We start from the raw sequence: 18,272 nt of genomic DNA on the forward strand, positions 1-18,272 counted from the left end.
CCAAATGTCAGATCAATAGTTGAGCAAAAGGTTTCGAGACATTCCAGAAAATGATTAAAGTTACATGACCTCTAAAGTTCATAGTATAGATCAACGGAGCTAGAGAACAAAGTCACACATAGAGGGCTATATTTTATTTCTTCTACATTTGGGGACAAAGTACAAAATAAATGGATACAATGCTTATTACTACAAATACTACAGCATCAAATACAAACTTACCGTATGTTGAACATGATTTTAGTACACAAATAAAATGAGGTCTGAGAGCGATTCAGCTTTCGATTGACTTGCCAAACCTGAAGTAGTTTCACAGATGTTAAAAAACTGTTGCATTCCAAAACTGTGCGACTGCTAAATTTCGAAATAGTTACTGTTTACTTAATATTATCTGAGAAATTGGCATGTAGAAAAAATTCAGATTATTTTTATCAAGTAACTGGTGAAAATAACTGCAAATTGTTCGCCTTTTCTGTATACACAAGACCCCAACGTCTTACTGCTGTAGACTGTATAAAACTGGGAAAAGACCACAAAAAAAAAATGTTACAATTAATTTATCACGATTATATAATAAATCCACTTAATTACACTGTAAAAAAAGACTGCTGTGAAAGCTTATCTGCAAAGCTCAATAAAGATGACAACTATGTCTCTGGAGTCGATCCTCAAATTAATACTGACAACCACTTAGTATACAAATTGAAAATCATTCTGATATATACAATTCCATTCATTCACAAAAAAAATGTGTATTCACAAGTAAATCTGTCAGTCCCTTTACAAATTCAGCTTCAACATAAAACTTTGATGCTTTTTATAAAATAGCAGTCACACAGTCTTGATAAAATTATAGATTAGCAGAAAAGTTCCAAACTATCGGTGTCAGTTATAGCTATGTGGTCCCCCCCCCCCCACTCATGAGGCAATGGTTGTTGCACATGGATGCTTGAATATAGTGTAAAGGCATTTTATGAATATTGAATGGTCACTGCTCTTTGTAACACCAGAAAAATTTAATCATTCTGACAAAATCCATTGCACTTTTCCCACAATAAACATTGCTATGTTTCAGCCAAATTCAAATTCAGTAGTCGCCATCACCGGAGTAAATAGCATGTACAACCACAGCTAGCCACCAGTGGAACAAAACTGTTAATCACAATTATGCAGAACAGTGTGGGAAAAAGATTGGTAGAATGAATGTTACATAAACACAGACCAGTAATAAAAACAATACAAATTATTTCATATAAATAAAGACAAGAAAAACACATGAAGTTTTATTTAATTTTTTTTATCCCACACACCTATTGCAAATAGCCATTTCTTAGGAGAGTCCAGTAACCCTGTGTTGACTGTTGTATACCCATAGAATCTATCAGTGTGAACACTAAGATGGTTTACCATGACACATCAGTTTTCACAGGATTACTCGGCTCCCAGTGATAGAAAGTTTTATTTTAATTTATTCACCACCTACATACCATACTATACAATACAAAAAGTAAATAATTAGCCTTGGCTCTGGATAACCACAGAAAATTTAGAAAAGCTACATAATTGGACATGCAACAACAAAAAAATTCTGCATATATATGAAGGCATGATAGAAGCTGCTGCTCCGCAAAAAAAAAAAAAATCACAATGCATAATTTACTAAATTTGTACTCTGAACTGTATTTCACTGGCTGACCACCCTCCATCAGTCAATGGGTAAGGGGGGAAGGTATTTGTAAAAAAAGTTAAAAGTGCCAGAGGACATCTGTCAATTGTCTGTTATCTATTGTATGGACACACTAGTAAATAATGTGTACAAAGCTTATATAAAGCATTAAGGAAAAAGAATTATTAAAATTATTTGCATTGGATGAAAATAGTCGCGTGTAGAACGCGAGGGTGCATTGCATTCACATTTAGTGTGTACGAGTTTTTCCATCAATGCCGACAACTGGCAATGCAATTACCATTAGAGCTGATGTAAGAAACCCTGTTTTATTGGTGTACCAGCTCCTGGCTCATAAATATAGACTAGAATTGACTTGAGAAATATTAAAAAGACAGTAAATATTTTTTTTTATTCTTTCTTAAAATTAGAATGATGGACCAACTGTACCACTTAGCTGCTAAAAAAACAGTTACTAATAATGGTTACTACTGGTCATCATCATCATCTTCGGATTCTTCTTCCTCATCGGCGGTTTCCAGCCATGTTAACCAAGAGTTCACTTGAAATAGTGCTTTGCCTTTGCCCATGTAGTTGTCATTGATATCTTCTTTCCATTTGAGAAATACCTCTTCCTCTACCACCTCCATATCATAGAAGTAGACAAAGAATCGCAACAACATTCCTGTGATAAGAGAATGTACGAATACTGTTAAATTCAAGGAATACCAGTTATTGAAGTTGCATTTTGAGCATTCATAGAGAGTTAGTGTGGTCTTCTACGTGAAAAAATTTGATGGTTTTAATATGTGAATTGTGGGAAATGCACAATAAACATTCAAATTTAATGCTTTTCACCATTTAATTTGATTAAGTCTTTTGAATAGTGTTCTAAAGCACAAAGAATGTGTTCTGAATGAGTGCAGGTTTGTAGAACTCGAAACACACAATGTGCCACTGATAAAGCTTTAGGCTGGTCAAACAAGCAGCCTATCGGCTGAGATAGCTCCGCTGTTAGCAATGCACATTTCTATTAAAGAACTGAAGACATTAGAAAATGAACAATATGTATAGTATCAAAGCAAACGAACTTTTGTTTTTTAACAAGAAGTCGAAAATATAACTTTTTACCAAAAATGACAAAAAAATTCACCAAAATTAGAGAATTAAAGATATCATCACGAAATAAACAAATCTGAGAGAGGTCTACCCAAGGTACATATACACGAAGTATCAAAGCATTCAGGCTTGTAGTTTTCAAGAAGAAGTCGAAAAAGTAAAACATTGACACGGACGATGGAGCCGGACAATCACTCATATGATAAGCTCCGCTCGACAAAGTCGACAGCGGAGCTAAAAAATGGAAGTTATTTTATCCAGTGTTTAAGGCATTGAAGAAACAAGTTAAGGAATGTACATTCTCATACTAACCTTTTGGGAAACCATTATTGTAACAGTGAACTTGCAGTGCATATAACGCACTCAACTGAATTTGAACATGGTCATGTATAAACGCTTGTAACACAGGTTTTAAGTTGTTTAATAGCGCTCTCTCTTTCTCTTGCAGTTGCTTATCTGGTATGAGCGAGGCATCCATGCACTCTGACAAAGTACTCTCGCTGGTGCAGTACTTCACCAGGCTGTAAAAAGCACAACAAATTCATGATTTAGAGTATAATTGAAATAGATAGATTTGTTAGCCTACAACACCCATGTTGAGTGTCAAAAGATTCTAAGATCACATGAAACTAATGCAACAACAAAACAGGCTTTCAAAAGATGTATACACTTTCCAGGTATGTGATTATGTAACTGAAAATGTTTTCACTGATGTATGCATATTTAGGTAGAGATTTTAAAACAAACTATAGTTGTGGCCCAAAACAACTTTTCTATATTTAGGAAATGCAGACATTTGACTCAGTACTCCCCACCCACAAATAAAATTCAAAGAGGGGTGCTAATTTGCATATAATTAGCATATCCAATTTGCATATAATATGATATGATCCTATCTACAAAGCAGTCAAGTACATACCTGAGGGTTAGGGCATAGATGAACTCTGAATCAGCATGCAGTTTATTATCTACATTGTCTTTGATCCATTTATATAGTGTAGATGGATTTGGATCAGCCTTCAACTGTTTGGAGATGTCAGACTGCATTCTCAACAATGGAAACAAGAAACTGAGTTGCTGCAAAGAAAGATAAACAAATGATTGCTTTACCGTACTTATCTGGGTAAGAGCCCATGCCTGGGCAAATGCCCACCTCCATTTTTTACACAATAAAGAAGTTGAGGTCCTGGGAGAGTGGTTGAAATCACGTTATTTTGGCTTCATAAAATATTTCGTAGCAGCTTGCGAATCCATAACTGGGGCCAGCAATTTTGCAATGTCACGCTGAAGACTGCCAACGTTTTACCATCTTTCATCACCGCTATTGCATTTCCGTCATGAAAACTATTCTTCTGTCGTTGGATAAAATAAAAAAAAAAATTTCCTATTTCAAGTCCACCGCGATATCCATATAGTGAGACATTCCAATGTCACGATTTGACCTTTATGATGAAATACTACCGTAGTAGTGATGTCATTCTTAGCCAATTAGTAGATGATTGCCAGACTGTAAACAAAAGCACCATTTGGCATTGCAGCAACGCGACCCCATTTTTCTTGTCTTTCTTTTTCTTTTGATTAGACATGAATGAAAAGTGCCAAGCTGACAGACTGCGAAATCTGTGTGGGACGATATCGACGAACTTCAGGAAGAAATTGTAGGGATTTTGTTCAATGGCTACAGTGATGCAGACTTGGATTTTGAGGGTTTTTTGAGTTGGACGAAGATGGCAATGAAGTACAAATAAAGATCTGAGAAGTTTTAATTTAAACAGCTATGAATTTAAATAATTTTTACTGTGTAAACTTGTAAATTATTATTGACAGTTGATTGGTAATTTGTCGATACCGGAAATCATTTTATGCAGTTTAACCCCCGATATTTTAATCCATTTTGAGTTTACGCGTATTGGGCGTGTTTGTCGGCAGGAAAATCCTAAATTCAAATGATTCCTCACTGTCGATTTTTATTATTACTGGTTTATTTGTCACATTATAAACAATACATTAATTTTGTTTTACTTCTAATGTTGCATATTGTTCATTTATTTCCGTTTTAATCTCCTGGCAAACCCCCACCACTATTTTTTGGCAATTTTCCATGTTCAGGACCCGGGGCTTATACCCGGATAAATACGGTACATGTCTATTCATTTTTACCAAGTGTAATGGCATAAAAATGGAGCAGTCAAATACAATCTTCAAACAAGTACAACCCTTCACATATTTCATGGATGTTTCAGTATGTGATGTCCCAAAAAGATGGTCACACTAAAAAATTACTATTGAAATAAAAGAATTTATTTAGAACTCACTTTGTCATCAAGTATTTCCATCATTCTCTCTTTGTTCTGGTCAAGTTCTAAAATGAAATTGTTTCATGTTACTCTCCTGCCACTAGCTGGCACCAATAGATTGGGAAACTACAGTTTTTTTTAAAAGTCAAAACAGTTATTTGATGAAATGTATAGTTTTAAATATGACGTGTATATCTAGTCACCATGTATAGAAATACTATAATTTTCAAGAATTCTCTAAGGTCTGCAACACAAAGTGTCAGTGGCTTTTACAATATGTATGAATGCTGTAAAAATATCAACATGCAAAATTCCCGAGCAGCAAAAAATTGTTGGCAGTTCACTGAAGCATACAATGCTAGAACCACCCTTGATAATGCACTGTTATAAATGAAAGATTATTACCTGGCAGCATAGACTGCATATTTATTTTACTCTCGTTGAATAACTGAACCAACCACTCTTTGTCTTTCAATTTGTGCAATTGCTGTAGAGTCAGCAAAAACAATGGGTAGCAGTTGCCATTCTGCATTGGTACTGCCAAATCACTGAGTGTGATCACTTTGTTATTGATAGCACGAGCTGCAAAGCCAGCAGTGGATGATTTCACTAATGGCATCTCTGTTTCTAGTTCGGGTAACTGCTCCAGCAGAGATGTGAAACCCTGCAATAGAGAAGACATTTTATAATTACCATCGTCTTTAAAAGTTCAAAATTAAACTTGTAATTATCAAATATATTTTTGTTCATAGCCTTTGACATATTTGTCACAATGTGCCATACACTAGCCACAACTAATACGATCTCAACATATCTAAGGTCAGATGTCTGCAAATAATGGGAAGTTTTTATAGACTTGGTTGCGATTGAGTTTTCAATAAATCTTTGCTTATTGGTCACTGAAACCACAAATATTATACAAAATCAACAATTCTTACCTCCATACACTGATCTTCTGTAACCAGACCATTACTTTTAAGTTCTTTTATCAATTTACTGACAAGTTCCCTAGCTGCCCCATCATCGTCATCCTTTTCCAATGATTTCACCATTAATTGGCATACCATGGATGACATTTGTTTCCTGGGCACTCGCATCTCTTTGATACGGCTAATGACCTCAGTCACATCAACATTCTTCAAGTATTCTTCTAAGATGCTTTCCTACATCGGCACAAAATTGACATACATTATACGTTTTAACCCAATTGCCCAATTTAGTCAATATAGTGTTTCTTATTTACAAAAGTGCAATGGTTATATTTGACACCACACATATGTACTACGAGTACTCACCGTAAGCTTCTTGAGATCTTCTTTGTTCAGTGTCTGTTTTTTGTGTTTTGGCTTGTCACCCCCGTGTGAATGTTTTACTGGGACCTGTCATAATGAATCAAATATAAATACATGTATATCTTAGTTCTGAATGTATCTTGATAAATAGTTTATGAAAGCATGGAAATTATTGCTGAATAAACCTTGAAAGCACCTGAATAGATATTCATTACATGACACAAAAAATTATCGGTTTATTCTTTATGCAATTTATTGGTGGTAGTTACTAATGAAAAAAAAGTTTTTTAATTGATCTAATAACAGTCCCTCTATCCCCGGTCTGGAGACTATTGTCCCAGGGCTGGTTACGCATAAATAAACCATTCACACCTTTGACAATGAGCTACAAAACTGAGCGTACACTAACTTTAGCACTGATCACAAACTTTAAACAGAACAGAACATATTACCATGATTTGTCAAAATACGAACATCTGAGAAAAAAACAAACCACATCACCAAAAGGTTAATGTACAAATCTATTCACATTGAAAAAAAATATTATGGTTGAACGTAGTTTTCATACTATAAAATGGGCCAACACGCCAGCTCGCGTCGAGTAAGTTAGTAAATCAAAAACAAAATGCCTACTCAATTTCTGGCAGTGCTAAAGAATTGATACTGCAGGATCTTATTTTCCTAGAGACATAACACCAGCATTGTAAACTACATCCCAAATATATGCTTGGAAACAAAAATAATGACACGAAAATTCGAATGGCAATGAATCGGCGAGAGGCCATCATTATTTTGAACAGAAAAAGTTATGCCTAAATATGATACGTATACTATATAAATATAATAAAACAAGCACAATGAACCGATCCACCAACTACAACTGAGTTTAAGCTATCCAATAAACTAAAAAACATTGAGTCCCTCAAATTTAAGTGCGATATTCACGAATAATAATGTCAATATGCCACTATAGAAATACTTGATGGCTAAAGACTTGTGTTGAGCTTCTAAATCTATATAAAGTCAAATAATATCAAAATATATGTTTATTTCAGTTGTAAAAACTAGAACATAAAGGGAACAATGAATCGTTCGTTTCAATAAAATGATCTGTTATCAAGAGACTATGCTTCGCGGATAGCCATACCCAGTGCAGTCCGAGCACAGCAGGTAATTCACACATTGGACAAGCCGGTAGGCTGGTTGGCGATCCGCTCCGCTCAAAAACAAGCACCATGTTTTTGGCTGTTTCCATGGTGTGACATAAACGTGAAGCTATGACCACGTGAAATATGACCACAGTCCAGAAATTCAGACGGATATTAAGAAACCTAAGAGCATATCAAAAGCATTTACTCTAAAATATAAAAAAGAACTGCAGTCAAAAGTCAAGAATGCCAGCAAATAAAGGACTCTGCCCCACAATCCTTTGTGCGCATTATTACGGACACGCGCAAAAAACTGTACCACGCTTGTCAAATCTGGGTCAAATATACAGTACGCTACTATCTTGCCACAGTGGAGTGTTCGGTGACCATTGAATTAGCCTGTGATTCATATTTTATGTGTATTAATTTATTCATCAATTTTCGTGACTGACAGTACTGCCCAAATTTTAGTCAAAAAAACGCAACTGGTGAAACGGAAGAGCATTGCCAGGCGATGGACGCGGGGCTCTTTGACGACGGCCGCATAGAGGTCAAAATACGCGTTCTATTTTTACGCGTTAAATATGGCTCTTCCATTTCGCCCCCTCCGGAATGTTCTACTTTCACAGCCTAATCGCAGGTTTTTCGAAAAACGTCGAAAAAACACAAGAATTAGTAGAAATGTTCCTGTTTTGGGCGGATTATTGATGGAGAATAATGTCTTTATTACAAAAATGCTGAAAAACCGTGAGTTGTTGCCTTAGTTATTTTTTTATTGGCGAAAAACTGCGAACTCGGCAAATTTGGTTGCACAACTTCCCTTTATCATATACACCCAGCGACACCGATAAAACTGGTAGGAGGTAATACATTTCGGGCGAAAGTATTCAAAAATCAGTTTTTGGATGTTGCAATGGCAATGGTGGGCCAGGATTGTTTTCCAATTAGTGACGGCACGACCTACCTGTGAAGTATGAACAAAACCGGCCGAGCCGAAACAATCACAGAGGAGTTAAAAGCCGTTGCTGGGGAAAAGTTACCCCAACTTTAGGGTCAAATTTCTCGGTAATGAAAACAGATATCAAAAATTCAAATGGTAACTTTGTGCCCACACTCAAGCCGAGTAGAATGAGCTATGTCTGAAGTGTTTTATCCCAAATTTGTAGGAGGAGATACATTTGGCGCGAAGCTATCCAAAAATCAGTTTTTTGGCTGTTGCTATGGCAACGGTGGGCCAAAATTTTTTGCAGATTTTTCCTAATAACTAGGGTGAAGGTGTGACCTACCTGCCAAGTTTGAACGAAATCGGCCAAGCCAAAAAATCACAGAAGAAATAATACGTGAACACTGGAACACTGGAAATGTACACACACAGACACACACACACACAAAACGACAAAAGTGATTATAAGGGCAATCCTAGCGGAGCGAATCGCCAACAATAGCTGTTTCCAGACCGAGAATAGAGGGACTGATCTAATACAAGTAGATGATGCGCTTGATAAATAAAAATTATGCAGAGAATTTGATTAGCATGCTTCTAAAATTGTATCAATGCACAGTGAAATATTATCTTCATAATATCTAGAATACAAACCTTTGGTGAAGTCTGTATATTCTGTGGTGGTATTATCATCTGCTGCGGTGTTGGTTGCAGTAATGTGTGTTGCTGTTGCAGACTGCCAGATGGTCTCAGTGACGACGGCATCATACTGGAAGCCTGGGGTTTCAACACCATGGAATCTCTAGCAGGACGTAAACTTATCTAATAAAGAAAACATAAGCCATACTTACTGCATGTGAATAAGATGTAGTTCAACTGTGTAGTTCCTTTTACATTCACATCGTAGTTTTACTTTTCGGCCAAGAGAAAAATCTATTTCTATATTATTTTAATTTAAGCAACAATTTTTTTTTATCACATGACTTGGAAGGATTACTGGAACACAGAACTACTGAATTACTAACTGAAATAACCAGCACATTTATAGTAATCCCAGGGTTCTCCCCAGGGCTTTTTAGCGCCAGGGTCCGCGGCGCTATACTTGTGAATCTCTGCTTTACTTGGGAGCTCTGCGCTATGTGTTCCAACCTCGGCGCTTGATTTCATATTTGACATGCCAATATCCGATGTGCAAAAGCTTTGTTCGCCACGCTGGTCAGCCCCGACCGTCACTCAAAAATTAGTGACCATCACGGAAATGCTTCTGACCAGGACTATGGTCTGATTGTTATTATAATTACGTACCGATCGATGCACATCCTGCCAGTCGTGGATTTAATTTGTAAAAACAGACCTAGTCACACGATATGTAGCGGCTAGTCAAATTTGTGAAATTAGCACTTCTTTGTAAGTAAATACTTTCTGCGATTCAGTCTTTAGATTGAAAGCTAAAATTTTGTCAAAATCAATTCCACCTCGATATAACATGGTCAATGCGGAGTTCACTATCAGTTTACGCTACGAGAAAAAAATTTCGTGATTTGGTAAAATACATTTGAACTGTTATCGCGAATCATGTAAAACTCTTTCTTTCAAGACCTATTTTGCCTTTTAAAAATTGCAAATCGCCTCTTTCAAAGGCCATCATGCAGTTTTCAATTGAAACCAATGCCAACACATCATGCCACGACATCACTTAACTTCCGCAATGCAATTTTTATGATCAGTACCATTCGGAAAACTTCGGATTCTACCGGCACTACCATGCAACATTTTGATTGGTTAATGTCATTCTTGACCCATCGGGTCAAAGGACACATGCTAATGTTTCACAAACATCATGGCGGGTCTGATTTTTTTTACAGAAGCGATTGAGTGATCAAAAATAATCGCTCCCGATAAAAATAAGTCTGATTTTACTTACATTTCATATAAAAAAAAAGTAACATTTTTTATGTCACGTCGTAACTTTGATGATCGTTTTGAAGTTTTATTTGTTCGCTCATTACTGTAAATGTAAACGTTTTAGAAGTTGATGGTACGAATAATAAAATACAACATTTCGCCAATTAATTACGTGATCGATTTTTTGAAGGAGAATGTTTTTGGAGTGAATAAAATTATGAGATTCGTGAACATAACTCTGGCTAGGCGTTTTGAATGCGTATCATTCAACGTTATACAATACAATTAAATTACAACAATAATTTATTTGTGTTTGTTTTTAGTCTGCAGCATTTGTATTTCGAGAATGTTTCAAACTCTTCTAAATTGTGAAACATAATGTGTTGATTCCATTAACAAATATTTGCACTGTGACTGAGCTCACTAATATTCATAATTGTAAATGAGTTACGTTAATCAAAGAAGGAAAGGTATGTAAATGATATGCAAATTATTATGCAAATTAGCTGCGATGCTATGTATTTTGTCTGGGGAGAACCCTGAATCTAATATATTCAACATGAGAATTATCCTCTATAACTAATTGCATTTTGTTAAAATTATGTCTCACAGGAAGACTGTTCATTTTCTAAATAATAACACACAAATGTCCCACCAATGAATTAAATAATGGTGATGTCTCCAGCAAGTCTAGACCAGCGTAGTTTTGTAATTTCCTCATCCGCAGCACAATGGCTACTTCAAGCACTCACCTCGTCAGTCTTCAAGTTATTAAACTGACTTTTCTTCATAAACCTAGGGGCCATATCCCTTTGCTGGTTAGCTTGCCGATTCTGATATCCTAAATTACCCTGGTTACCATTACCATCTTGTTGCTGTCTGGATGTCTGACCTTTAGGATTTGCATAATTTTGGTATCCTGAAACACAAACAACAAACAAACATTTTTTTTAAACTGCTTCAGGACAACCAGCTGGACTATCTATAATGCTGACTAACGTTTTATTTTACAGCTAAAACCACCTAGATTGTCATTAAGCTTGCTCTATATGTTGTAAGATTAGAACAACTAATTATCTACTTAGTTTCAAATCAATGTTAACTTACTACAGACTTACAGTCTAGACATATTTACATTATTTCTGAAGATGCGCAATATTTTTAAGCAAAGTAGGTAATTAGTTGTTCTGATCTTAACATCCAGAGCAAGAATATTGACAAAATCTAGGTGGTTTTTGTTGTAATATCTTTACCTTGGTTTGGAGAGTTGCTTCCACTTCTGTTTCCAACATCACCACCACTTCGTGTTCTTCCCACATTGACTGCATGAGGTGTATATCCATTAAAGCCATCTTGGATTACTCCAGGTCCTGTACCGATGCTACTACCTGTTATTACAAAATGAGAAACCACCACATTGTCATATAAACAGCACCAGAAATACACAATTGCCCATAAAACCTCATGTAATCTAGTTGTGAACAACTCTGAATCTGAATTAATTACTTTCTTGAATATTTGTCAGAATAAAAAAAATACCAATTGGCTGATGGTATTGATCAAGTCTTTGGAGAAAAATTATGCAGGTTTTTTGGGAATAGGCGACAAAAGTTGACTTCAGCATTTAACATTTAAAGAGTTGATATTGACACTTACCAATTGTTGGCATAAAGACGTCACTGAGTCCACCATGTTTTTGTGGTAATACTGACATCAAACCATCGTCCAGAGGGAAGAAATTCTTGCTTTGCTTATGATTAGAGTTGTACGACATATAAACTCCATAATCCTAGTACAGCAGAAAGACAGTAGGCAATCAAAGTCAAGGTTTGAACAAACTGCATGTAATTCAAATAAATGTTACTTTATGTTCAAATGCGCAGCACCATGAAGTTTCATGAGTGATGGTTATCCAAAAACTGAGCTTGTGATCACAGTTAGTTTGGATACTTGAAAATCAGCATCAATATTTAGTTAAACAATGAAGAATGTGCAAATAAGAATGATGGGCACCTTAGTCAGAAACACAGGCAAGAAATGTAAACAAATATCCAGTTGGTTATACACAGTGATGATACTATTACAAGACAATGATTGCTCTGACAGAGTGGAAAATTTGCAATTAATTTCCTTTTTGCTAGTTCTGTAAATTATGAGTAATCAATAACGGGATTATTATTATTATTATTATTACTATTATTAGAGTACACAGATTGTTATGTAGTGCACTTTTAGAACATTAATAGTAAGGAAGATTCAACTACTCTGTTGTGGTTCACACTGACTTTACTGTCAAAAGCAGTGCACTCCCCAGAGATTTGATAGTAGAGAGCTCCGTCACAAAACATGCCATATTTATTATTCATTACATCACAACATTTAGGTAGTTCAGATAAATCATCACCTACATTTATATGCGAATTAACATTCCCGTGAATCTGGGGAGAACACTGCAAAGACAATTCAATTCATACAAGTTACAAATACCCTAAAGATATACCTTATGAAATTTTAAATAACACAGAACTGTAAACTCTCTAAAAGTTTGGAAATAGATTCTTACCTTCACAGCCTCTTGTCGCACTTGATCCATAGTTTTAGGACTATTATCTTGTAGTACTTTACGGGGTACCCACTGTAACACAAAAATGTTAAAGATTTAAATTCATAGTTGAAAATTGTTTTAAGACTTCATGTACTGTAAACTTCACGACTTTACAGGTAAAATGCAACTTGTATGGAACACAAAGGATAACGTGCACATCAGGTAGTGGTTTGCATCATAATGTACACAAAATTAACTAATTGTATCAGCATCTGAAAACACTGCAAAAAATAAGCCAAAAGGACACCACAAATTATAATACTATTCCTCAGCATAGTTCGAAAAAATCATGACAATTTCTGTCTTATTATCAACAATTGAAGTCATACAACAAAGATGATACAACTATATCGCTGCTACCAGTCAGTACTGTGCATATTAAATTCAAATCGATGGAACTAGACTTTAGGATTTTAAAGTATAACAAAGCTTGTTCAATCAAGGGATGTGTACTTACATTGCATTCTCTTAGTTCCAGTGTGTCTTCCAACATAAATCTAATACGAGCAGGGAGGTCTTCATTATTCGCTAACAGGCGCATACGCCCAAAATACTGGTCCACAAGGGCCTAAAAAGCAATTAAATAAATGTTAATGAATTTTTTTTAATAACGAGTTATAACAAAATAATATTAAAGTACAATAAGTTTGAATGAAATCAGCCTATGAAAATGTTTAAAAATAGTTATTGTATCCATATTAGGAATGAAAATGACCTTAGCTTTTTCGGTGTCCAATCTTGGCCCGACAGTCTTTATTATCTGGCACAAACATTCCAAATCTTCCGCCACGTCCTTGACATTCTGTTTCTTTTTCTTATCAAGCAACTACAGAGAAATAATTTAGCGTTATTACATGCAGAATTTAATTAGATTGTGATTCAGAGACATGCCATTGAACACATCACACTAAAAAATCAGGAGGCACTACTCACCTGCTTAATGCACCTGTGTAAGATCGATTCGTGTAGCATATCCAGTTTTCCAAGTTCACCTGCAAAGCATAGAAATAAGAGTTGAATAAAATAAAAATGTTGGCCTGACTAACCCATAATGCACTGATGTTACAATAACATACTGGCGGTATGTCAGCAAATACTAGACGTTCTATTAATTTGTCTCTCATCTAATATGATTAACATCAACATGTATACGAGACATGCACGATACCAACTGCAGCCAGTTTATTGCTAAATGTTAGCATTCATGCTAATTCTGAAATTGCTTTGGAACAGCATTTTTTTAATCAAAATGGCCACTATTCAATCACAATGCATTCCAATTGGTTAATAACAAACTTGATCTATCAGGCTAAAGGACATAGTTGCAGGTCAAATTATGCAGCAAAACAAGAGGCACTCAAAATGCCAGAATTACATAGAGTTATGGTTGCAAGATTTCTCACTACCTATTAGTTTGAATGTACTATTGAAATAAAACAATTTAGGCAAATAATGTGGATGAATGTTATACAAATAGTGCACTTAACACTTACCAATGAACTTGATGTTGCCCAGCATTTTATGTTTGGCAATCTGTTTCTGCTCCTGCTCTGCAGAAGTGAGGGGGCCTTCATTTTTATCAAAGGCTACAAAAAAAATGAACATATAAAAATAAAATCAAGAGACGTTTGTGTTTATCCTGATCCAAATGTGAGTAAAATGATGCAAATCAACTCGCCACATATGACCTTCACATCAATTTTGATTGAAATAGTTGATGACAACAGAAGGCATTAAAATAATGCAGCGTATAACATACCTGCAAAGGCCTTGGATCTGTTTTCAAACTCATCCTGACATTTAGCAATTAAAAGGCGCCGGAATGTCTGTAGAAAATTCATAATATTAAGATTTGATTACAAAAATGAAACTAAACTGAAAGGAATCATCAATGATATAACCAATAGTGTATTTGTGGGTGTGAGTTGTGATTTTTATTGGAAATCTTATTCAGTATAGCAGTTTATAGCTACATGGAACACTAGTATCTAGATTTGTGAAAATAGTTATGTAAAGATTTCAAATCAGAAAATTGTTTGCTTCAAAAATAAAATAAAAAGTATAATGTAAATAATATACTAATAACTTACAGAGGGTCCTGAGCTGCCCGGTGGTTCAAAGTTTGGTGCGTCTTCACATAGTCTACTACATAGCTGTGCGTACATAGAACTATACTTTGGTTCATCTAAAGCTTTTTCAAAAACCTAGTATTTGAGAAAAAAAAAAGAAGAGTATAGATAAACAGATACAACAGTAAAATCTACATTAGAAGCCGCATCTCTAATATAAGTCGCACCCATACTTTTAGAGCAATTGAGTACCAAACATTCACAATTTTTCATACGTGTGGATGCTCTAATTGAAGCCGCATTCCTTCTGTTGCATTGTACCATTCCAATAAAGCCGCAGCTTCTAATACAGATTTTACAGTAGTGAGGGATTTGTGTGATTACAGAAATGAATTAAATTAAACAATACAAGTTATTTTACTAGTATTACATTAAATACAATGGTATACACTTTTTGAACAGTATCACATTTCCACTAGACCCATCATATAACAATTTCACAATGATTTTGTTTTATTAATATGTTTTATTAATACAGTGATCACATTATAACAGAGCTTGTGCCTATCTGTGCCTGAACTTGTGCCTGTCTAATCAAGGGATAAATTGTACAAAAAAAAAAATTACAGATAACTCACCAATATAATAACACCCTTTAGAATAAGCTTTGAATCTATTCCCACATTGAGCAGCTCTAAACTTAACTTATCAAACTTCTCTGGTGTTAACTTATTGAGTATACTGTCAAAGAGAAAAAGCAATGATTGTATTGCATTGTATTAGGAAAGGAAGGGTACAAACCTGAATAATATTTTCACTATTACTATCATATAAAATACAGTGAGTGAAGACACTGCAAAATATGGCAACGCATCAGAAAATGCATGGTTAACTAGATTGACAACATATGTGATATAGCATTCCCAAGTAAATATAGCAGTGAGGGCACATGCAGGTGGTTCAGTTCACATGCATTTACTGGTGACAGAAATGAAACTTCATTATCACTTGATGGAGCTAGCAACAGGTGTAAATAACTACTTATTTATCCTCTCATATATTATGACAACTATGATAAATGAACTACAATTATATATCAACAAAGACCAGATTATAATAATCTGTAATAAGAAAGGTAGTTTGCAATTGAAGCAAAGAAAGATAAATGGGATCAATTTCCATAAATTGATAACAACCATAAATGAATACTATTCCTCAAACACCAGCCAGTTTCATGATATTATGCTTGACATAGACACAAAATAACTGAGCATGTAAATTATTGTTGAGGATTATTTTTGATGGGCACACCCAAATGCTATTGTGATTATTTATGGTAATTTCATTATATATCAAACTATAGAAGGCCACACCTAAAAAAAAAATGATTGTGACTAATTTTAGTACTAATATACCAAGTGACGAGAAAATTACATTTCCAGTTTAGATACTTACCCACGGACACGTCGGAAGATAGTATCATGTTTTTCCTGCAGTGTGATGGCATCTCGTTTACATGTTGCTGGAGGAATCCATCTTGGGTGACTTTTGTTTAATGGTTGGTGGTTATGCTGTAGAGTCTGTTGCTGTTGCCTTCCTCTATTAGGCCCAGCACGACGAGAAGCACCACCTACTACTCTGGGGCCTTCCACCTTGGTATGTATAGTTTCTTGCAAAAAAATGGTTTCTGGAAAAAAGTTCACAGGTAGGATTCCTATAGAACGAGAAAACAAAACAGAAATTAAATTACAATGAAGGCAATACATTGAAATAATTAGTAATCTAATAAATCAGGACTAAGCTTATTTAACACTTGAAAATTATCAATGGATCATTTTGATAGCATAGTCTCATAAACAAAAGATTGACCTGCTTTGTGACATCACAGTCAGCAAGGTCAAACGAAAAGCATAACAACCCATTGATTTCCAAGGCCGTGCTTTACTGCAATGAAAACACAAGGTGACAACAAAATCATTGGGAGAAAAAAATAATAACCAAACATAGGTTTGAAAGAACAAGCTTTTCATAACAACCATGACTGTAAATACTTGTTAGATAATGTAGATATTACAATATCTTTGAAAAAATGTCGCATGAGTCACTGTGATGTTTCAATGCCAGACAGGCTCAGTAGTGTTTTATCAGCGTTTGTTTATTTATCATAGCTTTCAAGGTGAAGAGAACGAAACTGAATGAAATCCAGAGTTCTATTACTTCCATCAAATTAACAAGGTTGATAATTCAAATAAATTGTTTCATAACAGGTAAAATAGTGGGTAGACGTTAATTTATTTAAAAAGATTTCCTGGGTGGAACAAAGGAAATAAAACGGGAAACTAATGCATGTAGTTCCTGTCAGTGATTCACAAAGCCACACAAATTCAGATCACAGGAGAACTCAATAGTAATTAGTTTTAACGTTTTTAATTGTAGGGTTTCTATTATCAATATACTAAACGTTATAGAAAAATGTTATGTCAAGACGGTCAATCGTCATAATCTAAGTGAGGAAACAGAAACCTTACGCGTGGTTTAAATATCTCTGAAATAAACCTGTTGTGCTTTTCACAAATAGGGAATTGTCAATTCTAAATGAACTTAAAAATATCAAATGATTTTTAGACTGGAAACTGGATTATACTGCTCTCTACCAAACGAAAAACACAATTTGTCAAGTATTGCGTCGCAGATAACACCGGTTACCACTTTCAAACTAAAAATGTGTGGACATTTGCAACATTTTTCGCATCGAGTTTACCAGATACGGCAAGTGGCCGAGGTTCACGAGCATAATGAGAGTTTTCTCTAGAATTCTGTAAATGGTAAACTACTGGTTGATGGATACAATTCACATGGACAATAATAAGACAGACTGCGTTCCATAGGATTAACCGCGCCGTTCGATCAATTTTCGAACACAACACACAAAGCAAACGCCGGAATTTTACACGGTTTTCGCGAGAAATACATTACTAGGACAAACGATATTACATGTAAGTCAGCTCAAGGTATTATTATACGTTAAGAGTTCACAAAAACATAAATTTGAAATAACGTATTGAAGAAATGGGAGAAAATACGCACTCACCTAAGTCAGGATTTGTGTGATTCCGGAAACTGAAAAAAATTGCGAAACTGAAATCTTAACCCAGCATGCTTTGCTACAGTCTCGTGCGTTATTTTCACGAATATTTTTTAAGGTAAGAACAATGGTAATAGCAAACG

The 18,272-nt window shown here is 35.1% G+C and overlaps 1 protein-coding gene across 2 annotated transcripts; it reads right to left on the reverse strand.

Moving 5' to 3' along the window:
- Positions 1-112: 112 nt before the first annotated feature.
- Positions 113-18,224, reverse strand: LOC100376326 (eukaryotic translation initiation factor 4 gamma 2-like). Of its 2 annotated transcripts, XM_085501876.1 has the most exons (22): positions 18,136-18,224; positions 16,500-16,758; positions 15,683-15,785; positions 15,066-15,179; positions 14,735-14,801; positions 14,469-14,561; positions 13,909-13,967; positions 13,691-13,801; positions 13,433-13,543; positions 12,934-13,005; positions 12,779-12,820; positions 12,027-12,159; positions 11,624-11,758; positions 11,123-11,289; positions 9,120-9,287; positions 6,378-6,461; positions 6,021-6,245; positions 5,488-5,746; positions 5,101-5,147; positions 3,705-3,862; positions 3,098-3,306; positions 113-2,351 (listed from the first exon to the last, which is right to left on the reverse strand). In XM_085501876.1, the coding sequence occupies exons 4-22, from the start codon at positions 15,138-15,140 to the stop codon at positions 2,155-2,157; spliced, it is 2,412 nt and encodes an 803-aa protein (XP_085358002.1). In that variant the 5' UTR covers positions 15,141-15,179; positions 15,683-15,785; positions 16,500-16,758; positions 18,136-18,224; the 3' UTR covers positions 113-2,154. The 2 variants fall into 2 exon arrangements, with proteins under 2 accessions (XP_085358002.1, XP_085358005.1); XM_085501879.1 differs by lacking the exon at positions 12,779-12,820.
- Between the last annotated feature and the right edge of the window lie 48 nt (positions 18,225-18,272).

Source organism: Saccoglossus kowalevskii, chromosome 1 (assembly GCF_978046115.1).
Source record: "Saccoglossus kowalevskii chromosome 1, keSacKowa6.1, whole genome shotgun sequence".
Classification (NCBI taxonomy): Eukaryota; Metazoa; Hemichordata; class Enteropneusta; family Harrimaniidae; genus Saccoglossus; species Saccoglossus kowalevskii.

Bases quoted from the DNA above. Each gene is read 5' to 3' on its own strand.
- LOC100376326 (XM_085501876.1), bottom strand. From the start codon at position 15,140: ATGTACGCACAGCTATGTAGTAGACTATGTGAAGACGCACCAAACTTT. The intron at 13,968-14,468 runs GTAAGTGTTAAG...TATGCTTTGCAG, and splicing joins GGGCAACATCAAGTTCATTG to GTGAACTTGGAAAACTGGAT. The intron at 11,759-12,026 runs GTAAGTGTCAAT...TTGTAATAACAG, and splicing joins CGTCTTTATGCCAACAATTG to GTAGTAGCATCGGTACAGGA.